Source organism: Triticum urartu, chromosome 2A, assembly GCF_056163025.1.
Source record: "Triticum urartu cultivar PI428250 chromosome 2A, HENAU_Tu73, whole genome shotgun sequence".
Taxonomy (NCBI): Eukaryota; Viridiplantae; Streptophyta; class Magnoliopsida; order Poales; family Poaceae; genus Triticum; species Triticum urartu.
Window position 1 is genome coordinate 214,138,431 of NC_141874.1, and position 24,549 is coordinate 214,162,979.

Sequence of the window (24,549 nt, forward strand, 5' to 3'; positions counted from 1 at the left end):
TTTTTCCCTCCTGCTATCTTGTTCCACCTTTTGAGGAGAGGGACAAGAAAGGGATTACGGGCATCTTATCTCTTTTTAGTTTGTAAGCCTGCGGGCACTTGTTAGATTTAAAATTTGTAATCCCCTTGCTCATGTTTTTCATCCCGTATGAACTGTACCTGTATGGGACGTTTTTAATGAAAAGGGGTGCCTGCTGGGTTCTTTGTGCGTGAGCGAGGCTCATGCCAAGGAATGAATCCTTGTTATTTTTAAGATAAACACTGATGCCCGGCAACAGGCCTTCCCGTCCTCTTGCTTCAGCCGACCATCCTCACGCTCTTGGCAGAGGCAGGGCGAAGTAGAGTTAGGCCCCTCATTCATTTCCTCGCTGCCGCGGCTACGACCCAGTTCCGACCCAGGGACTTGGGTACATGTAAGAAGGGGGAGCACGGTGGTCAAGGGGAAAAACGAGGTTTTATACGCCCCAATCTTCATACGGAAATGCACAACAGAGGATGAAAGAATTATCTGAATCTGCAGCCCCCGACAGCCTTGGCTTGCCGTGGTTGATTCTTGTATCCGCAGCCCCCGACAACCTTGGCTTGCCGAGGCTGGAGCGCCGACTTGTTCTCTTTCCTCCAAACAGCTCAATAGAAACATCCAAGTACCCTGCAAACCAAAGAGGATGGAAAGGAACAGAGGAATGCACACTCGACCTCTATGCTAGGGGTTAGTCGCTGCTAAGCACTATCAACCCTAACCAAGGGAGAGACTTAACCTAGCATGCATGCTAAAACTTAGGGCGCCAGCTGAGGGAGTCCTGGATTAGGGGGTCCTCAGACTGCGGGACTATATACTTTGGCCGGACTGTTGGACTATGAAGATACAAGATTGAAGACTTCATCCCATGTCCGAGTGGGACTCTCCTTTGCGTGGAAGGCAAGCTTGGCAATTCAGATATGTAGATCTCCTCCCTTGTAACCGACTCTATGTAACCCTAGCCCCCTCCGGTGTTTATATAAACTAGAGGGTTTAGTCCGTAGGACAAGAACAATCATAATCATAGGCTAGCTTCTAGGGTTTAGCCTCTACGATCTCGTGGTAGATCAACTCTTGTAATACTTATATCATCAAGATCAATCAAGCAGGAAGTAGGGTATTACCTCCATCAAGAGGGCCCGAACCTGGGTAAACATTGTGTCCCCCGCCTCCTGTTACCATCCGCCTTAGACGCACAGTTTGGGACCCCCTACCCGAGATCCGCCGGTTTTGACACCGACATTGGTGCTTTCATTGAGAGTTCCACTGTGTCATCACCATAAGGCTTGATGGCTCCTTCGATCATCGGCAACGATGTGATCCAGGGTGAGGTTTTTCTCCCCGGACAGATCTTCGTATTCGGCGGCTTCGCACTGCGGGCCAATTCGCTTGGCCATCTGGAGCAGATCGAGAGCTACGCCCCTGGCCATCAGGCCAGGTTTGGAAACTTAAACTATACTGCCGACATCCGCGGAGACTTGATTTTCGACGGATTCGAGCCCGTGTCAGGTGCGCTGCACAGCCACGACGAGCATGACTTAGCTCTGCCGCCGGACAGTGTTCGGGAGATCACACCTATGGCAACTCCGGCCCTTGATCTGGAGCAGATCGCGCCGTCCGAGGACGGGTGGATGGACCCCGCCACGGAGGCCGCACACTCAGCGGCGACAGAGCCGAATACTGACTTCACCTCCTACGAGACGTGTGTTGCCGGACCCTTGGATTCGTCCCCGGCCATGGGCTCCAAATTGCCTGTGTCCGTGCCAATCGAATCTGATTGGGCGCCGATTATGGAGTTTTCCTCCATGGATATCTTTCAGCACTCGCCCTTGGGCGACACGCTGAATTCATTAAGGTCTCTCTCCTTGTCAGAAGGCCCTTGGCCGAACTATGTCTGGCTGGAGTGGGAAGCGGATGACGAAATTCCTTCCCCACCCACCACCCACTTAATAGCCACTGTCGACGACTTAACCGACATGCTTGATTTCGACTCTGGAGAAATCGACGGTATGGACGACGATGCAGGAGAGGAACATGAACCACCGCCACTTCATCACACGATATATACATGGTGGATACACCCAAAGAAAATAATGACGAGGAATGGAAGGATGCATGGAAGGATAATCCCCTCGAGAAGCAACCAAAGCGACGACATAGGCGCCGTTCGAAATCCCGCCTCGGCAAAAACAGCGATAACAACGCAAGAAAGAATAATACCCTAGTCGAATCCAAAGCAAACGAAGACCACATGGACCCAGCGACAGAGCAGGATGAACCAGCGGACGACGAACATAGTACGGAGTCGCTGTCCGATCACGGCGATGCCGAGGGTAAAGCTCATCAACCTGTCTCCGAAGAGGAGAACAGTCCAGACGACGATGCACACATCATCTCGGAGGGGCACTTGGAGCAAGAGGACCTCCACGCCACCGCGAGGAGTCTGAAGAAGAAGAAGCAAAGGCTTAAAGCTGCGCAAAATACACTCAACAGTAGATGGAACAAAGTGCTCGACACTGAAGAAAAGCACACTGGCAGCCGCCACACAAAGAGCTATCCATAGTGCAAGCTGCTGCCTGAATTCGATGGTGAGGGTTTAGAGCCTATACAGCCGAACAATAAAATGGCCGGTCAACCGGATCGACCACCCCGTGGCCGCGATAGGGCGGCTAACGATGTCGCACATAAGTCAACACACGATTCATGTGAGGACTTACACCAAAAAGGCGGTATGACCAGGTCCATCTACGGATCTAGGAAACGCGCTCCGGCACAGAATCAATACCGAACACTACAATCGTCAGAATGCCATGACACATGCAAATACAAGGGTGCCGCACACCCCCTATGCTTCACCAATGAGGTTTTGGATCACCAATTTTCAGAAGGATTCAAACCCATGAACATAGAGGCATACGACGGAACGACAGACCCTGGGGTCTGTATTGAGGACTTTATCCTTCATATCCACATGACTCGCGGAGATGGTCTCCATGCCATCAAATACTTGCCCCTCAAGTTGAAAGGACCAGCTCGGCACTGGCTGAAGAGCCTCCCTGAAAACTGAATTGGAAGTTGGGAAGAGCTTGAGGATGCTTTTAGGGCTAATTTTCAAGGGACCTATGTCCGACCTCTGGATGCAGACGCTTTAAGTCATATAATTCAACGGCCCGGAGAGTCAGCCCGAAAGCTTTGGAACAGATTCCTCACTAAGAAGAATCAAATTGTCGACTGCCCGGATGCCGAAGCCTTAGCGGCTTTCAAACACAGTGTTCGGGACGAATGGCTCGCCAGACACCTCGGCCAGGAAAAACCGAGGACAATGGCAGCCGTAACAAGCCTTATGACCCACTTTTGCGCGGGTGACGATAGTTGGCTGGCCCGTAGCAGCATCAGCGACACAGGCACATCCGAAGTCAGGGATGGCAATGGAAAACCACGACGCAATAAAAGCAAGCGTCGAAACAATGAAGACATCCCAGACAACACGGCGGTAAACACCGGATTCAGGGGCTCTCGACCCGGTCAACGGAAAAAGCCATTCAAAGGCAGCAGAGATGGACCGTCCAGCCTAAACAAGATTCTAGACAGATTATGTCAGATTCATGGCACCTCCGACAAACCGGCAAATCACACCAACAGAGAATGCTGGGTCTTCAAGCAGGCCGGCAAGATAAACACGAACACATGGGGAGGGAGACACCAAGTGAAGACGAGGATGAGCCTCGCCAACAAAACACTAGGGGAAAGAAAAAATTCCCACCAGAGGTCAAAACAGTGAACATGATTCACGTAATGAAGAGGAGGAGCAAACGCGCACTTCGAGACGTATGCACCATGGAGCCCGTCACCCCCCAAGTTCAACCCTTGGTCGGCCTGCCCGATCACTTTTGATCGTAGGGATTACCCGACTAGTATCCGGCACGAAGGATCGACTGCCTTGGTACTAGACCCAATAATTGACGGATACCATCTCACCCGAGTCCTTATGGACGGCGGCAGTAGTCTTAATCTGATATATCAGGACACAGTCCGCAAAATGGGGATAGACCCGACAAGAATCAGCCAAAGCAATACTACCTTTAAAGGAGTAATACCAGGCCCAGATGCCCGTTGCACGAGCTCTCTAGTACTAGAGGTTGTATTCGGTTCTCCCGACAACTTCCGAAGTGAAAAGTTAACCTTCGACATCGCTCCATTCCGAAGCGGCTATCAAGCATTACTCGGAAGAATGGCCTTCGCTCGTTTTAATGCAATACCGCATTACGCTTATCTTAACCTTAAGATGCCCGGTCCACGTGGCATCATCATAGTTAGTGGAAACACAGAGCGTTCCTTACGTGCGGAAGAATGTGTGGGGGCTTTAGCAGCCGAACACTGGACGACCGCTCCAACTAGAATAAATGATCGATCGTCAAGACCGCGGACACGGCTAGATGAGTCCGGCGCACCACTAGCTGTAACAGCTCAGATAAACCTAAGACCGGGTCGATGGATATACCCCCATAGGTGGTGCTAGGGGCTTCCCACATGTAAAAAGGACTACAGTTCAGCTTGACCTTATTTAGATTGAATTTGAACGGTTTATTAAGAATAACCAATTTTTCGCATGAAAACTTTCACCTGGGCTTTTCTCTCTTATAGATGATCATCGTGCTACACCCTTCCAGGATACAGCACAACGGAGACACAGGCGTAGACGTGTAGCAGGGCCCCGCTCAAAGGTTTCTTTTCAGATTAAGACCCTGTGTAAACCTTTTTTACTATCTCTTGTTGCTTCAGACCCTCCGGATACTCAACATAACCAAGAGGGATGCTAGCGTTATTGGCATTTCGTCACGTCAGACTAATGCACGTACCTGGAAATTCAGGCCTTATTATCGAGGGCGTTACTCAGCCCAGTATATGTTGTAAAGACCGAATACCTTAGGGAGTGTTCGGCATCGCAAGTTTGGCGTTATATGCATCAGCTCCGAATCATGTCTTTGGTCAATAGTTGGGTTTGCCCAGCTCCCGTGTTTTGCTACCTTACGCTCTTCTCTATTGGCTAAGGTGGCACCGGGAGAACTACTGCGATTGTGCACTGATTCATCTGGATGAGCACCTTAGTAGAGAAAGCCGAAAACTGACTGTCATGATAAAGCGCGAGACTGGTCAACCACTCGAGGACTCAGCGGAATCTTCGCGATTCCTCCGCATTAACGAAGGACCGTTTCCCGGTCATGAATGTACGCGCATCGTATTCGGATAAGCGCGGAAGTACCAGGGGCTATATAGTAGCCCCACTGTCAAACTCCTATGTCTAAGTGAAAGTGTTAAAGCAATATAGTCCGATTGCCTTGTTCGTCGTGCTATCACCTCCTTAATGGACCAAGACGTTGGATCAAGTGTGAATACGCGCTTTTCCTAACACCCCCGCATTATATGCGTGGGGGCTGAAGCCGACGACTGCAAACTTTCAGGTTATATACATACATAAACGGCCGCACATGAGGCATCATAATACTTTCAGGCAAAACTATAAACACATCCTTTATAATCCAAATAGCATTGTTTTTACAATTGGGATACATGTCACTCGAACATGATACTCTTCGAGCAGTGAGCCTCTATTAAACGAGTGCCTTCTAGGACTTCTTCAAAATAGTGCTCGGCCGAGACCTGACCTACGACCAGACCCCGGGTTGCAATAGCGGTGGCATCCATATCTGCCCAGTATGTCTTAACACGGGCAAGAGCCATCCGCGCACCCTCTATGCACGCCGACCTCTTTACAGCATCGATATGCGGCGCAGCACCAAGGAATCGTTGCAATAAACCAAAATAACTATTCGGCCTTGGTCCTTCCGGCCAAAGATGATCCACGACAGACATCATGGCAAGCCCGGACAACCTATGGAGCTCAACCCACTCGGCCATTTGCTCATTTAACAGCAACGGACGCGTTGGAGCACTGAACTGCGACCAAAACAATCTTTCCACTTCATGATCTTTCCGATCTTTGAAAAACTCAGTCGCATCAGCAACACTCATTGCCAGGCCCGAATACGCGTCTGCAGCACTCCATAATTGATCCAGAGGGGCATACTTCAGATCTCTGAACTTCGTCCGCAACAAAAAGGGCTTCCCAGCCGTGATATCTCCGGCCTGACGGAGCTCCTCATTCGTCGCTCTGATTTTAGAGCGGGTTTCCTTGGCTGCTACCATGGCTTTCTTCAGGTCCGCCGCTTGCGCTTGGCTTTCCTTTTCAAGAAGCTCATACCGGTCGGCGGCATCCTTTAGCTCAACAACCATCTTGGCTATTTTATCTTCGCTCTGGCGATGAGCAGCCCGTTCGGCTCTTAACTCTTCGGCCGCCTTTAGGGCGGCCGCATCACTTCTCCTGGCTTGTTCCTTGGCTCGGGCAAGCTCCGCCCGAAGGGTCTCCATGGCGGCAGCTCCATCTGTAGTCAGAACATATTATAGATACTAGCATCATGCTCCTCTTAATATTTGTTGACCGCCGGAGAATACATACCATGTGCCTCGTCAAGCCGCTTGTTCACAAGCACAATGTCGGCATCTGCCATATCAAGTTGCCACCTCAGTCTGGCAAACTCAGCAGTCCGGCCAGCCACCGGACTGTCAGCCGCCTGCACATGAAAGCAGCACGATCATTACCTGGGACTATGATCCTCTGTTTGCCGCCTCGGAACAGCAACCAGAGTCTTAGGGGCTACTATCTGTATAGAGCACACCTAGTGTGTGCGGTACCGTCAAAATTTTTATATATTACTTTGCGTACCTCAAAGCCTCTTAGCAGACTCATAAAAGTTTCATGCAACCCACTTTTGGCAGATGAAATCCTCTCAACCATTGTACCCATTAATGTACGATGCGCCTCTGAGATAGCCGCTTGCTCCAAAAGACCCATCAGTGTGTCCAGTTGTGCACCGGACAGTCCCAGACTCTTTCCGTTGCTCTCCTTAGGAGCCGAATGCTCTGGACTTCGGGTGGCTGAAGGGTTACCTTCTGGCCTCGGCGGATCAGGAGAAATCCTCCGTGATGACACCTCAGGGTCGTCCGCCCCAGGAGGCGGGGAGACAGGGGGAGGCGTTTCGCTCTCCATCATCTCCGGAAGAAGATCCCCCGAAGACGAACTCTGTTGAGAAGGGCTACGAGCCAGACTGCAAGATATATGTCTCGGTTATTATCCTCGGAGATAAAGCAGGATATATTTACCAAAAGTACTCTTGATTCACTTACAGCTCAGTGGAGGGTTGGCCCCCTTGCGGGCACTGTGCGGTAAGGACGCCCTCCGGGGCAGGGCCCCCTGGCGAAGGTTTCTTCCCTCGTTTGGAAACCTTCGTTTCTAAGTCTTCAGAGGCGGTCCTTTCCTTCCTTGGGGAGAGGGGATTCTAGATTCTTCTCCCCGATTATCCTCCTTCGCGGAGACAATAATTCCCCCGGTTTGGATGAGTAATGCGTGAGTCCCACTTTCGGCTTCTTTATTCCTCCCTTTATCTTCCCCTGATGGCACTTGATAAAGTGCGTGCTCAAGCATCCTGGCTAGTACAGGATCCGGTGAGCCTTCGGGAAGGGGGGCCGAGAACCTGATCATCTTCGCCTTTCTTATCCAGTCCTGGCCAAGAGCAATTTTTTTGGAGTGATGTTATGACAAATGAAAAGACGACGTGTTCGGCCGCAGAATTACTTACATGGGTATCTGGACGATTGCAGTTTAGACCCGCATCCTCGATGGTGTTCGGACACTTTATTCGTGATCCGAAGAACATCCATACATCCCTTCGAGCGTCACGCGGAAGAATTGCTGAATAGTTCACGGTCCTTCCGGATTTAACTCCCACATACGGAGAGATCGACGTTGGCATGGCAGGACCCGATGAACTAGCATAACTTGCATTACCTTGACGAGACTGACATCCCTCTTGAGGAGATCCCGGATGTGACTTCGCAATGTTGGCACGTCATTAACTGGCCCTCAGTCCAGCCCCTTGTTGACCCATGACGCCAGTTGTGGCGGGGGGCCTGAACGGAAGGCGGGGGGAAGCTACCCACTTAGTACTTCGGGGAGCTGTGATGTAAAACCACTCCCGCTGCCATAAGTTGGACACCTCCGGGAAGGAACCCTTTGGCCATGGAGTATCGGCGCCTTTACTTATTATGGCACCTCCGCATTCTGCATGTCGCCCATCGATCATCTTCGGCTTCACATTGAAGGTCTTGAGCCATAAGCCGAAGTGTGGGGTGATGCGGAGGAAGGCCTCACACACGACGATAAACGACGAGATGTGAAGGATGGAATCTGGGGCTAGATCGTGGAAATCGAGCCCGTAATAGAACATAAGCCCTCTAACAAAGGGATCAAGACTAAAGCCTAGCCCTCAGAGGAAGTGGGAAACAAATACGACACTCTCGTTGGGTTCGTGAGTGGGGATGACCTGCCCTTGAGCAGGCAGCCTGTGCGAGATTTCGGCGGTCAGATCCCTGGCTTCCCTTAGCTTCTTGATGTCCCCCTCTATGACAGAGGAGGTCATCCACCGGCCTTGAAGGTTGGATTTAGACATGGTTGAAGGTCCAAAGTGCTTAGCCTGAGCCTTGGGTGTTGGAACTTGAGGTGGGGGAGGGGAAGGATCGAGCATGAGAAGAAAAGGAAAGGCCTTGGCCCCTTTATAAAGAGGATGAATATCAAGCGTCCTCCGCGTGGCCGTTCAGAACTTGCCTAAAATCGAGGAGTCATACCAGCAGGCGCGATTGAATTACCCACACTCGTATTGATGAGAATCCCGTGATAAGGGGACACGATCTCTGCTTCGACAAGACGTGCCGAGAAGACCGCCTCGCAATATGTGCAGTAGTTGGTTGAGAAAAACGGTTCGAATAATGACCGGGCCATGGCGTGATGTCGCGTTATGAAAAGTTGTCAGCAGATTAGATTTGTGGAAATATTATACTCTCTATGGTGGTATGTGGAATTTGTTTTGTAGAGCCCGACACTATCCTTTGTTGGAACACACGGTACACTACGCTAGCGCCAAATAAAATTTTCTACTGCGCACCCAAGATCATGCTACTGGAAATAGATCACGGGATCGGGTTTACCACTAGACGCGCAGTTACCGCAATGGAAGTAGAGTTGGTGGTGCGTGTAGCCGATCTCCCGGGCCGTCTCCTCCTCATGTAGCCGATCTCCCGCGAATAGCGAAGACCCGTGAATGGTGATCTCCCACGAACGGCACCTCGCGGTTCCCTCGAATGGTTCATCCAAGCACCACAGATGCGATGCCTCCAAGGTATCCACATGTACAGGGAGCAGCGTCGAGCGGCAGACTGCTAGGTCCGGTCGCGCGGCATGGGCGTGGGGAGTGGCGGTGGCTAACCAGGGTTCAATTCGATCAACCCTAAGTGGTGCGCCCACTCCCCTTTATATAGACCGCCGAGGTGGGCTCAACACTTGAGCCCACTAGGAGTCCACATCCATTTTCCACTCAGATCCAATCCGAATGGGCTGCAGCCCCTTAAGTGTGCGACCCTATAGGTTCACGTACACATGGACATGACCAGAGTCGATAGTTAGTAGCGGCTCCTAGCAGAACGTGCCAACTCCCATGTGGGCGTAAAGTCGTTTGACGAACCTCGATAATGTGGCATATGCAACATTCCTTTTGCCTCACGATATTTGTTGTCGAGCTCAAGGCGAGTACTTGTCACCCTTGTGTTAGCTCGACCTCTCTTCTCGAAACCATGATACAGATTCCCGAACTGGGTTAACACTTAACCCAAGTCGCATGGCCATGCTTTCCGAATCTGATCACTTGAGAGGGCCCAGAGAATATCTCTCCAAATAGGAGGGGCAAATTCCGTCTTGGTCAACCATGTCTCGCGGCATGTCTCTCGACTCACCTGAAAGCTACCTTTATAACTACCCAGTTACAGAGTAGCGTTTGATAGACCCTAAGTGAGTCGATCCTCATCCCGAGAACATGCGAGGACCTCAGGTCTAGGACATGGCATAGACATTGCACTTGAGACTAACAGATGACTATATCTCACTGCGTCTCAAAGTGGGTCTGTCCGGCTCGGTGATCTCCATCCCCGAGCCCATACTATCGGTTTAGCATCTCCATGCACATGACTTGTGAATCATAGTCATCAACCGAGTCGTATACTAGTCAAGGATATGTGTCTGCATAACCTTATCAACTAGGGACCATTAAAACAATCATCATACAATACATAGTTCCACAAACAAGTCACATACTTATTGATACATATCATTGATGATGTTCAAGGACAATACAAAGGACTCATGAACACATAGGGAAATATAATCATCACATGATTGCCTCTAGGGCATATCTCCAACAGACTCCCACTTGCACTAGAGTCAATCATTTAGGCATCGTATGCCCATGGAGCTCATGTGTGCCTCATGCTTTGGACGTGGGAGAGGCTTCGTCAATGGATCAGCAACATTTGCATTTGTGTGTACCTTGCATATGTTTACATCACCTCTTTCGACAATGTCGCGAATAAGGTTAAAACGTCTGAGTATGTGTTGGGTTTTATGATGGTTCCGTGGTTCCTTGACTTGCGCAATGGCACCACTATTATCACAATAGAGGTCCAATGGATTAGACGCGCCCTCAACCACACCAAGATCAGAAATAAAATTCTTCACCCAAACACCTTCTTTTGCAGCTTCAGAAGCCGCAATGTACTCGGACTTTGTTGTAGAATCAGCTACCGTATCTTGCTTGGAGCTCATCCAGCTCACTGCTCCTCCATTCAGAATGAACACAAACCCAGATTGCGATTGACTATCATCCCTATCTGTTTGGAAACTAGCATCGGTGTAACTCTTTACAACAAGCTCATCCTCACCTCCATAAACTAGGAACATATCCTTAGTCCTTCTCAAGTACTTCAGGATATTCTTAACCCTGTCCAGTGACTCTCCCCTGGATCAGCCTGGTATCTGCCCACCACGCTAAGAGAAAAACTAACATCGGGACTAGTACATACCATGGCATAGATGATGGACCCAACAGCCGAAGCATACGGAATCCCATCCATGCGTCTTCGCTCATCAGGAGTCTTAGGATTCTGAGTCTTGCTAAGACTAATGCCATGTGACATGGGCAAGAAACCTTTCTTGGCATCTTGCATGTTGAACCGCTTCAACACCTTGTCAATATACGCACTCTGGCTTAATCCAATAAGCCTTCTCGATCTATCTCTATAGATCTTGATTCCCAAAATGTAAGTTGCTTCTCCCAAGTCCTTCATAGAAAAACTATTTTTCAATGAGTCCTTGACAGATTCAAGCATTTGAACATCATTTCCAATCAATAATATGCCATCCACATATAAGATCAGAAATGCAACTGAGCTCCCACTGACCTTCTTGAATACACAATGATCACAGTCATTCTTGATGAAGCCAAACTCTTTGACAACTTCATTAAAACGAATGTTCCAATTTCGAGATGCTTGCCTTAATCCATAAATGGATCTCTGAAGCTTGCATACCATGCTAGACTTCTTTGGATCGACAAAACCCTCGGGTTGTGTCATATACACATCCTCGGTTAAATTTCCATTAAGGAAAGCCGTTTTCACATCCATCTGCCATATTTCATAGTCGAAATATGCCGCTATAGGAAGAATGATCCGAATTGATTTAGGCATCGCTACCGGTGAGTATGTCTCATCGTAGTCAACTCCTTGAACTTGTCGATAACCTTTAGCAACAAGTCGAGCCTTATGGACTGTGACATTTCCGTCCATATCAGTTTTCTTATTAAAGATCCACTTGCACTCAATGGCTCGAACGCCATCTGGCAGATCAACCAAGTTCCAAACTTGATTGTCATCCATGGACTTTAATTCGGATCTCATGGCCTCAAGCCATAACTTGGAATCAGGGCTCTCCATCGCTTCCGCATACGTAGCCGGCTCGTTGTTCTCCAAGAACAACACATTGCGGCCATGCAAATTGCATAACCTTTCCGACCTTCGTGGAACCGGTGTCGACTCCACTACGGGTACCCTGACTAACTCCGGTGTGACAGTATCACCTACCGGAACGTCCCTGTGTGGTTCTTGAATTTCTTCTAGTCGGATCATCCTCCCACTAGCCTTTCGATTGAGAAACTCTTTCTCAAGGAAAACTCCATGTCGAGCGACAAACACTTTGCCATCTTCACGGTTGTAGAAGTAATATCCCAAGGTTTCCCTTGGATATCCCACGAATATGCACTTGTCCGATTTGGGTGTGAGCTTATCCGATTGGAGTCGCTTGACATATGCTTCACATCTCCAAATTTTCAGAAAAGAAAAACTGTGACTCTTCGCAGTCCATATCTCATATGGTGTCTTATCTACGGACTTAGATAGTACCCTGTTTAGTGTGAAAGCTGCAGTTTCTAGAGCGTATCCCCAAAATGACAAGGGTAAATCCGACTGACTCATCATCGATCGGACCATGTCCAACAGGGTCCGATTCCTCCGTTCAGACACACCATTTCTCTGTGGCGTACCTGGAGGAGTCAGTTGTGGAACTATTCCACGACTCTTCAGATTGTCATCAAACTCCTGGCTCATATACTCACCGCCACGATCAGATCGTAGAAGTTTGATTTTCTTGCCGAGTTGATTTTCTACTTCGTTCTGAAACTCCTTGAACTTTTCAAAAGATTCTGACTTGTGCCTCATCAAGTAGACATATCCATATCTACTCAAGTCGTCGGTGAAAGTCACGAAGTATTGGAAGCCACCTCTGGCAGTTGTGCTCATTGGTCCACATACATCACTATGTATAAGTTCCAACAGCTCGGACGCCCTCTCACAACTCTTTGCAAAAGGAGTCTTAGTCATCTTACCGAGTAGGCAAGACTCGCATGTATCGAATGATTCAAACTCAAACGAAGTTAGAATTCCATCATCATGGACCTTCTTCATGTGCTTTTGACTAATGTGTCCTAGTCGACAATGCCAGATGTAAGTCGGATTTATCTCATTAGGCTTATGCCTCTTGACATTTATGTTATAGACTGATTCACCTTCAAGATCTAGGATAAATAACCCATTTACAACGTGTGCAAAGCCATGAAACATATTGTTCAAGTAAATAGAAAAACCATTGTCCTTAATACTGAATTCATAACCTTGTCTCATCAAACATGAGGCAGAAATAATGTTTCGACTCAAAGCAGGAACATAATAACAATTATCAAGTTCCATTACAAATCCTGAAGGTAAATTAAGTTGCATAGTGCCGACGGCCAATGCAGCAACTCTTGCTTTATTCCCGACGCGAATGTCAACTTCTCCTCTTGCGACATTCCTAGTTCTGCTTAGCCCCTGCATCGAGTTGCATATGTGAACAACCGATCCGGTATCATATACCCAAGAGCTACTAGCAACATCAGCAAGATAAATGTCTATAACATATACAACAAGTGTACCTGAAGAAGAAGTCATACTTCTAGTCTTCTTGCCCTTCTCGGCAAGCCACTTTCTGCAGTTCCTTTTCCAGTGTCCGGGTTCCTTGCAATGAAAGCAAATACTCCCCGAAGCCATTCCTGACTTAGGCGCAGCGGCTGCAGTTGGAGTTGCCTCCTTCTCTTTGCCCTTTGCCTTAGCCTTTTTCTTGGACCAGCTCTTCTTGAACTTAGCCGAGTTCTGCACCATCAACACTTGACAATGTGTACCTTTCTTGATATCCTTCTCTGCCACTTGGAGCATCCCATGCAATTCAGTGAGCTTCTTTTCCATCCCATGCATATGGTAGTTTGAGATGAACGGCCCATAGCTGTCCAGAAGAGAACCCAGAATTGTATCTGTGGACAACTCATCCCCAAGTGGGAAGCCTAGCCTATCCAGAGCTTGCATGTACCCGATCATCTTGATCACATGCGGGCTCAGTGGATCACCCTCTTTCAGCTTACAATCCATCAAGGATCGCCAGACGTTGAACCTTTCGGTCCTAGCCTGCATTTGAAACATGCTCTTAAGGTTCTCGATCATATCGAAAGCCTCAATATTTTCGAACTGCTGCTGCAGATCGGGCTCCATATAAGCCAACATGAGACAGCTGATATCGTTTGATTCATCAACGAGATTCTGGTAGGCATTTCTTGTTGGAAATATGCCCCAGAGGCAATAATAAAAGCATTATTATTATATTTCCTTGTTCATGATAATTGTCTTTATTCATGCTATAATTGTGTTATCCGGAAATCATAATACATGTGTGAATAACAGACACCAACATGTCCCTAGTGAGCCTCTAGTTGACTAGCTCGTTGATCAACAGATAGTCATGGTTTCCTGACTATGGACATTGGATGTCATTGATAATGAGATCACATCATTAGGAGAATGATGTGATGGACAAGACCCAATCCTAAACATAGCACAAGATCGTATAGTTCGTTTGCTAGAGTTTTCCAATGTCAAAGTATCTTTTCCTTAGACCATGAGATCGTGTAACTCCCGGATACCGTAGGAGTGCTTTGGGTCTACCAAACGTCACAACGTAACTGGGTGACTATAAAGGTAGACTACGGGTATCTCCAAAAGTGTCTGTTGGGTTGACATGGATCAAGACTGGGATTTGTCACTCCGTATGACGGAGAGGTATCACTAGGCCCACTCGGTAATGCATCATCATAATGAGCTCAAAGTGACCAAGTGTTTGGTCACGGGATCATGCATTACGGTACGAGTAAAGTGACTTGCCGGTAACGAGATTGAACGAGGTATTGGGATACCGACGATCGAATCTCGGGCAAGTAACATATCGATTGACAAAGGGAATTGCATACGAGGTTGATTGAATCCTCGACATCGTGGTTCATCCGATGAGATCATCGTGGAGCATGTGGGAGCCAACATGGGTATCTAGATCCCGCTGTTGGTTATTGACCGGAGAGTCGTCTCGGTCATGTCTGCTTGTCTCCCGAACCCGTAGGGTCTACACACTTAAGGTTCGGTGACGCTAGGGTTGTCAAGATATGTATATGCAGTAACCCGAATGTTGTTCGGGGTCCCGGATGAGATCCCGGACGTCACGAGGAGTTCCGGAATGGTCCGGAGGTAAAGAATTATATATGGGAAGTGCTGTTTCGGCCATCGGGACAAGTTTCGGGGTCACCGGTATTGTACCGGGACACCGGAAGGGTCCCGGGGGTCCACCAGGTGGGGCCACCTATCCCGGAGGGCCCCATGGGCTGAAGTTGGAGGGAACCCAGCCCATAGTGGGCTGGGGCGCCACCCCCCAAGGGCCCATGCGGCTAGGGTTGAGGGGAAACCCTAGAGGGGGCTCCCCCTTGCTTGGGGGGCAAGCCCCCCACCCTAGGCCGCCGCCCCCCCCCCCAGTAGATGCCATCTACTAGGGCCGGCGCCCCCCTGGCACCCCTATATATAGTGGGGGAGAGGAGGGACTTCACAACCAGCCCCTGGCGCCTCCCTCTCTCCCCGTTACGTCTCTCTTCCTCGTAGTATAGGCGAAGCCCTGCTACTGTGACGCCCTGCATCCACCACCACGCCGTCGTGCTGCTGGATCTTCCTAAACCTCTCCTTCTCCCTTGCTGGATCAAGAAGGAGGAGACGTCTCCCGTCCCGTACGTGTGTTGAACGCGGAGGTGCCGTCCGTTCGGCGCTTGGTCATCGGTGATTTGGATCACGTCGTGTACGACTACATCATCACCGTTCTTTTGAACGCTGCCGTGCGCGATCTACAAAGGTATGTAGATGCATCCAATGACTCGTTGCTAGATGAACTCCTAGATGATCTTGGTGAAACGAGTAGGAAAATTTTTGTTTTCTGCAACGTTCCCCAACAGTGGTATCAGAGCTAGGTCTATGCGTAGTTCTTCTTGCGCGAGTAGAACACAATTAGTTGTGGGCGTAGATTTGTCAACCTTCTTGCCATTACTAGTCTTTTCTTGCTTCAGCGGTATTGTGGGATGAAGCAGCCCGGACCAACCTTACACGTACACTTACGTGAGACCGGTTCCACCGACTAACATGCACTAGTTGCATAAGGTGGCTGGCGGGTGTCTGTCTCTCCCACTTTAGTTGGAGCGGATTCGATGAACAGGGTCCTTATGAAGGGTAAATAGAAGTTGACAAATCACGTTGTGGCTTTGACGTAGGTAAGAAGACATTCTTGCTAGAACCCTAATTCAGCCACGTAAAACTTGCAACAACAATTAGAGGACGTCTAACTTGTTTTTGCAGCAAGTGGTTTGTGATATGATATGGCCAAAGTTGTGATGAATGATGAATGATCTATATGTGATGTATGAGATGTTCATGCTATTGTAATAGGAATCACGACTTGCATGTCAATGAGTATGACAACCGGCAGGAGCCATAGGAGTTGTCTTTATTCTTTTATATGACCTGCGTGTCATCGAGAAACGCCATGTAAATTACTTTACTTTATTGCTAAACGCGTTAGCCATAGTAGTAGAAGTAATAGTTGGCGAGCAACTTCATGGAGACACGATGATGGAGATCATGATGATGGAGATCATGGTGTCAAGCCGGTGACAAGATGATCATGGAGCCCCAAGATGGAGATCAAAGGAGCTATGTGATATTGGCCATATCATGTCACGTTAATTATTTGATTACATGTGATGTTTATCATGTTTTGCGTCTTGTTTACTTAGAACGACGGTAGTAAATAAGATGATCCCTCATAACAATTTCAAGAAGTGTTCTCCCCTAACTGTGCACCGTTCATAAAGTTCGTCGTTTCTAAGCACGCCGTGATGATCGGGTGTGATGGATCCTTACGTTCACATACAGCGGGTGTTGACGAGCCTAGCATGTACAGACATGGCCTCGGAACACATGCAAAACACTTAGGGTTAACTTGACGAGCCTAGCATGTACAGACATGGCCTCGGAACACAGAAGACCGAAAGGTCGAGCATGAGTCATATAGAAGATACGATCAACATGAAGATGTTCACCGACGTTGACTAGTCCGTCTCACGTGATGATCGGACACGGCCTAGTCAACTCGGATCATGCAATACTTAGATGACTAGAGGGATGTCTAATCTAAGTGGGAGTTCATTAATAATTTGATTAGATGAACTTAATTATCATGAACTTAGTCTAAAATCTTTGCAATATGTCTTGTAGATCAAATGGCCAACGTAGTCCTCAACTTCAACGCGTTCCTAGAGAAAACCAAGCTGAAAGACGATGGCAGAAACTATACGGACTGGGTCCGGAACCTGAGGATCATCCTCATAGCTGCCAAGAAAGATTATGTCCTACAAGCACCGCTACGTGATCCACCCGTCCCACAGAACCAAGACGTTATGAACGCTTGGCAGACACGTGTTGACGACTACTCCCTCGTTCAGTGCGGCATGCTTTACAGCCTAGAGCCCGGGCTCCAAAAGCGTTTTGAGAGACATGGAGCATATGAGATGTTCGAAGAGCTGAAAATGGTTTTTCAAGCTCATGCCCGGATCGAGAGATATGAAGTCTCCGACAAGTTCTTCAGCTGTAAGATGGAGGAAAACAGTTCTGTCAGTGAGCACATACTCACTATGTCTGGGTTACACAACCGCTTGTCTCAGCTGGGAGTTAATCTCCCGGATGATGCGGTCATTGACAGAATCCTCCAGTCGCTTCCACCAAGCTACAAGAGCTTTGTGATGAACTTCAACATGCAGGGGATGCAAAAGACCATTCCTGAGTTGTTCTCAATGCTGAAATCAGCGGAGGTAGAAGTCAAGAAGGAACATCAAGTGTTGATGGTCAATAAAACCACTAAGTTCAAGAAAGGCAAGGGTAAAAAGAACTTCAAGAAGGATGGCAAGGAGGTTGCCGCGCCCGGCAAGCAAGCTGCCAGGAAGAAGCCAAAGGATGGACCCAAGCCTGAGACAGAGTGCTTTTATTGCAAAGGGAAGGGTCACTGGAAACGGAACTGTCCCAAATACTTAGCGGACAAGAAGGCCGGCAGCACCAAAGGTATATTTGATATACATGTAATTGATGTGTACCTTACCAGTACTCGTAGTGACTCCTGGGTACTTGACATCGGTGCTGTTGCTCATATTTGTAACTCACAGCAGGAGCTGCGGAATAAACGGAGACTGGCAAAGGACGAGGTGACGATGCGCGTCGGGAATGGTTCCAAGGTTGATGTGATCGCCGTCGGCACGCTGCCTCTGCATTTACCTACGGGATTAGTTTTAAACCTTAATAATTGTTATTTAGTGCCAGCTTTGAGCATGAACATTGTATCGGGATCTCGTTTAATTCGAGATGGCTACTCATTTAAATCTGAGAATAATGGTTGTTCCATTTATATGAGAGATATGTTTTATGGTCATGCTCCTATGGTGAATGGTTTATTCTTAATGAATCTCGGGCGTATTACTACACATGTTCATAATGTGAGTAGCAAAAGATGTAAGATTGATAATGATAGTCCCACATACTTGTGGCACTGCCGCCTTGGTCACATAGGCGTCAAACGCATGAAGAAGCTCCATGTAGATGGACTTTTAGAGTCTCTTGATTATGAATCGTTTGACACGTGCGAACCATGCCTCATGGGTAAGATGACCAAGACTCCGTTTTCACGAACAATGGAGCGAGCAACCGACTTATTGGAAATCATACATACTGATGTGTGCGGTCCAATGAGTGTTGAGGCTCGCGGTGGCTATCGTTATGTTCTCACCCTCACTGATGACTTGAGTAGATATGGGTATGTCTACTTAATGAAACACAAGTCTGAAACCTTTGAACAGTTCAAGGAATTTCAGAGTGAGGTTGAAAATCAACGTGACAGGAAAATCAAGTTTCTACGATCAGATCGTGGAGGAGAATACTTGAGTCACGAATTTGGTGCACACTTAAGAAAATATGGAATAGTTTCACAACTCACGCCGCCTGGAACACCTCAGCGTAACGGTGTGTCCGAACGTCGTAATCGCACTCTATTGGATATGGTGCGGTCTATGATGTCTCTTACTGATTTACCGCTATCTTTTTGGGGCTATGCTTTAGAGACTGCCGCATTCACTTTAAATAGGGCTCCGTCGAAATACGTTGAGACGACACCGTATGAATTATGGTTTGGAAAGAAACCTAAGCTGTCGTTTCTAAAAGTTTGGGGATGCGATGCTTATGTCAAGAAACTTCAACCTGAAAAGCTCGAACCCAAGTCGGAAAAATGCGTCTTCATAGGATACCCAAAAGAAACTATTGGGTACACCTTCTACCTCAGATCCGAAGGCAAGGTCTTTGTTGCCAAGAATGGGTCCTTTCTAGAGAAAGAGTTTCTCTCAAGAGAAGTAAGTGGGAGGAAAGTAGAGCTTGATGAGGTATTACCTCTTGAACCGGTAAATGGCGCAACTCAAGAAAATGTTCCTGAGGTGCCTGCACCGACTAGAGAGGAAGTTAATGATAATGATCAAGATACTTCTGATCAAGCTCCTACTGAAATTCGAAGGTCCACAAGGACACGTTCCGCACCAGAGTGGTACGGCAACCCTGTCTTGGAAATCATGTTGTTAGACAACGGTGAACCTTCGAACTATGAAGAAGCGATGGCGGGCCCGGATTCCGACAAATGGCTAGAAGCCATGAAATCCGAGATAGGATCCATGTATGAAAACGAAGTATGGACTTTGACTGACTTGCCCGTTGAACGGCGAGCCATAGAAAATAAATGGATCTTTAAGAAGAAGACAGACGCGGATGGTAATGTGACCATCTATAAAGCTCGGCTTGTCGCTAAGGGTTATCGACAAGTTCAAGGGGTTGACTACGATGAGACTTTCTCACCGGTAGCGAAGCTGAAGTCCGTCCGAATCATGTTAGCAATTGCCGCATTTTATGATTATGAAATTTGGCAAATGGACGTCAAAACGGCATTCCTTAATGGTTTCCTTAAGGAAGAATTGTATATGATGCAGCCGAAAGGTTTTGTCGATCCTAAGAATGCTGACAAGGTGTGCAAGCTCCAACGCTCGATTTATGGGCTGGTGCAAGCATCTCGGAGTTGGAACATTCGCTTTGATGAGATGATCAAAGCGTTTGGGTTTACACAGACTTATGGAGAAGCCTGTGTTTACAAGAAAGTGAGTGGGAGCTCTGTAGCATTTCTCATATTATATGTAGATGACATACTTTTGATGGGAAATGATATAGAACTCTTGGACAGCATCAAGGCCTACTTGAATAAGAGTTTTTCAATGAAGGACCTTGGAGAAGCTGCTTATATATTAGGCATCAAAATCTATAGAGATAGATCGAGACGCCTCATAGGTCTTTCACAAAGCACATACCTTGATAAGATATTGAAGAAGTTCAATATGGATCAATCCAAGAAGGGGTTCTTGCCTATGTTACAAGGTATGAAATTGAGCTCAGCTCAATGTCCGACCACGGCAGAAGATATAGAAGAGATGAGCGTCATCCCCTATGCATCAGCCATAGGTTCTATTATGTATGCCATGCTGTGTACCAGACCTGATGTAAACCTTGCCGTAAGTTTGGTAGGAAGGTACCAAAGTAATCCCGGCAAGGAACACTGGACAACGGTCAAGAATATCCTGAAGTACCTGAAAAGGACTAAGGAAATGTTTCTCGTTTATGGAGGTGACGAAGAGCTCGTCGTAAAGGGTTACGTCGACGCTAGCTTCGACACAGATCTGGATGACTCTAAGTCACAAACCGGATACGTGTATATTTTGAATGGTGGGGCAGTAAGCTGGTGCAGTTGCAAGCAAAGCGTCGTGGCGGGATCTACATGTGAAGCGGAGTACATGGCAGCCTCGGAGGCAGCACATGAAGCAATATGGGTGAAGGAGTTCATCACCGACCTAGGAGTCATACCCAATGCGTCGGGGCCGATCAAGCTCTTCTGTGACAACACTGGAGCTATTGCTCTTGCCAAGGAGCCCAGGTTTCACAAGAAGACAAGGCACATCAAGCGTCGCTTCAACTCCATTCGTGAAAAAGTTCAAGATGGAGACATAGAGATTTGTAAAGTACATACGGACCTAAATGTAGCAGATCCGTTGACTAAACCTCTCCCTAGAGCAAAACATGATCAACACCAGAATTCCATGGGTGTTCGATTCATCGCAATGTAACTAGATTATTGACTCTAGTGCAAGTGGGAGACTGTTGGAAATATGCCCTAGAGGCAATAATAAAAGCATTATTATTATATTTCCTTGTTCATGATAATTGTCTTTATTCATGCTATAATTGTGTTATCCGGAAATCATAATACATGTGTGAATAACAGACACCAACATGTCCCTAGTGAGCCTCTAGTTGACTAGCTCGTTGATCAACAGATAGTCATGGTTTCCTAACTATGGACATTGGATGTCATTGATAACGAGATCACATCATTAGGAGAATGATGTGATGGACAAGACCCAATCCTAAACATAGCACAAGATCGTATAGTTCGTTTGCTAGAGTTTTCCAATGTCAAAGTATCTTTTCCTTAGACCATGAGATCGTGTAACTCCCGGATACCGTAGGAGTGCTTTGGGTCTACCAAACGTCACAACGTAACTGGGTGACTATAAAGGTAGACTACGGGTATCTCCGAAAGTGTCTGTTGGGTTGACATGGATCAAGACTGGGATTTGTCACTCCGTATGACGGAGAGGTATCACTGGGCCCACTCAGTAATGCATCATCATAATGAGCTCAAAGTGACCAAGTGTCTGGTCACGGGATCATGCATTACGGTACGAGTAAAGTGACTTGCCGGTAACAAGATTGAACGAGGTATTGGGATACCGACGATCGAATCTCGGGCAAGTAACATATCGATTGACAAAGGGAATTGCATACGAGGTTGATTGAATCCTCGACATCGTGGTTCATCCGATGAGATCATCGTGGAGCATGTGGGAGCCAACATGGGTATCCAGATCCCGCTGTTGGTTATTGACCGGAGAGTCGTCTCGGTCATGTCTGCTTGTCTCCCGAACCCGTAGGGTCTACACACTTAAGGTTCGGTGACGCTAGGGTTGTCAAGATATGTATATGCAGTAACCCGAATGTTGTTCGGGGTCCCGGATGAGATCCCGTACGTCACGAGGAGTTCCGGAATGGTCCGGAGGTAAAGAATTATATATGGGAAGTGCTGTTTCGGCCATCGGGACAAGTTTCGGGGTCACCGGTATTGTACCGGGACACCGGAAGGGTCCCGGGGGTCCACCGGGTGGGGCCACCTATCCCGGAGGGCCCCATGGGCTGAAGTTGGAGGGAACCCAGCCCATAGTGGGCTGGGGCGCCACCCCCCAAGGGCCCATGCGGCTAGGGTTGAGGGGAAACCCTAGAGGGGGCGCCCCCTTGCTTGGGGGGCAAGCCCCCCACCCTAGGCCGCCGCCCCCCCAGTAGATGCTATCTACTAGGGCCGGCGCCCCCCTGGCACCCCTATATATAGTGGGGGAGAGGAGGGACTTCACAACCAGCCCTTGGCGCCTCCCTCTCTCCCCGTTACGTCTCTCTTCCCCGTAGTATAGGCGAAGCCCTGCTACTGTGACGCCCTGCATCCACCACCACGCCGTCGTACTGCTGGATCTTCCTCAACCTCTCCTTCTCCCTTGCTGGATCAAGAAGGAGGAGACGTCTCCCGTCCCGTACGTGTGTTGAACGCGGAGGTGCCGTCCGTTCGACGCTTGGTCATCGGTGATTTGGATCACGTCGTGTACGACTACATCATCACCGTTCTTTTGAACGCTTCCGTGCGCGATCTACAAAAGTATGTAGATGCATCCAATGACTCGTTGCTAGATGAACTCCTAGATGATCTTGGTGAAACGAGTAGGAAAATTTTTGTTTTCTGCAATGTTCCGCAACATTTCTGGCTATGGCATTAGCATTATCGGCGGGCTCCTTTGGAAGCGGATTCTCTAGAACTTGTTCCTTTTTCTCATGCCTAAGAACATTTCTCAGGTTTCTATACTAGGTGGTAAAGTTTGTTCCATTCAATTTATCTTTTTCCAGGATTGATTTCAACGCAAAAGGGGTAACTTGAGCAGGTGGTGCCATTGATCTACAACAGAAATATGCAAAACACTAAGACATGTATTCGTGAACAGTAATTCATATTAAACATTTTAATAAGATCATTACACCCACTAAAATCAACATCCCTTGGTTGATACTTAGTGATTCAAGATACAAGATCAACATGTCAACTAGTGAGCTTTTGCATCACCGCTAGAGGACAAGATCACTCGGTAAGCAACTCTTGCTAATCGTATCTCCATACGACTCCTGTTGTTGGGGACATCTCATGCCTCGCCAACACCTATGCCTTGTAGCCCGAAACTGTTTTGATAGCCACGACAAGTCAACCAATGCTCCGCGTGTAAGTGTCCGACACAAACCCATCACTTCAAGGAGATCTAGTGGCACCCTAATTTCATAGGCCCGCCACTAAATATACTTGGCATGTGAAGCTGCATCAATTGGGGAGGCATTTGTACTTGACATTCTTTGAGGGATCACCCTACTTAAAACATCTACCATGCAAAAGGAAGGGTGCATAAAGGGGATAAATTTTCACAGGCAGTTTATGTATGTGTGATATGGTATAGCCCCTTTTCACAGCGCGTGGTGATCTCCATCTCCACGTGTGCGGTCTGCCCATGCATGGTTGTCCTCGTGGTGATCTCCATCCCCACACCATGGTGTCAACCGCCAAGTGTTACATAAGATACTATGCTATTAAAAACTAATAGCTACTGAAAGTAAATTACATTACATGGCTTCTCATGTTGACACGCATGTCATTAATACAATAATGGGACAACCATATAGCTCCAGCCGGTTGCTGCACTCATGACATGCAGGTCATGAAACAATAATATACAAGCAACATACATCGGCTATACCAAATCACAGTCATTCCATGCAAAAACGAGTCAGACGTTCTACCGCCGAAGATAAAAACCTCCTGAAACTCTATCTTACAAGCGGATTTTGGCCTAGCCAGAAGCGCCGAAATCCTATCCTAGGATTTGGTCACAGATCCAACTTTTTGTTAGCTTCAGTTTGACAGGTCGTGGAGCAAAATCGGAGTTCGTATGCAAAAGATACAACCGTTTTACCGAGACCGCTCCAACAGATTTCAGCACCGCGGAAATCACATTTCCAAGGTGTTGATCTATGTTCCGATTCGATCAATCTCATTGATCTTCACGTGCTGTATCCGGATTTATGGTCCACTGTCTACCCCGATGGCGGACAACCGACCGGTAGGGGTAAGTTTGTCACGACCTCTGCATCACGATCACGGAAACAAGATCACGAAACCAAACTTCAACACCGACATGCGCGACCGATCTCATCGACCCGCACCTAAACCGATCTACATATCTCATATGCATATCATCGAATCTATTACCACACAGCGGAAGCTCTAATACCACTATTGGAACACATGGTACGCTACGCTAGCGCCAAATAAAATTTTCTACCGCGCACCCAAGATCATGCTGCTGG

At 47.9% G+C, this 24,549-nt stretch overlaps 1 protein-coding gene across 1 annotated transcript; it reads right to left on the reverse strand.

Moving 5' to 3' along the window:
- Nucleotides 1–454: 454 nt before the first annotated feature.
- LOC147984616 (uncharacterized) lies at nt 455–23,091 on the reverse strand. Its single transcript, XM_087541180.1, has 3 exons — nt 22,911–23,091; nt 13,488–14,165; nt 455–648 (listed from the first exon to the last, which is right to left on the reverse strand). The coding sequence occupies exons 2-3, from the start codon at nt 14,107–14,109 to the stop codon at nt 455–457; spliced, it is 816 nt and encodes a 271-aa protein (XP_087397306.1). The 5' UTR covers nt 14,110–14,165; nt 22,911–23,091.
- Between the last annotated feature and the right edge of the window lie 1,458 nt (nt 23,092–24,549).

What these genes read in the sequence shown, in the direction of transcription:
- LOC147984616 (XM_087541180.1), bottom strand. Translation starts at nt 14,109, where the DNA reads ATGTTGGCTTATATGGAGCCCGATCTGCAGCAGCAGTTCGAAAATATT. An exon ending in AAGTATGACTTCTTCTTCAG is followed by an intron (nt 649 to 13,487) that starts GTACACTTGTTG and finishes TTTGGTTTGCAG; the next exon opens with GGTACTTGGATGTTTCTATT.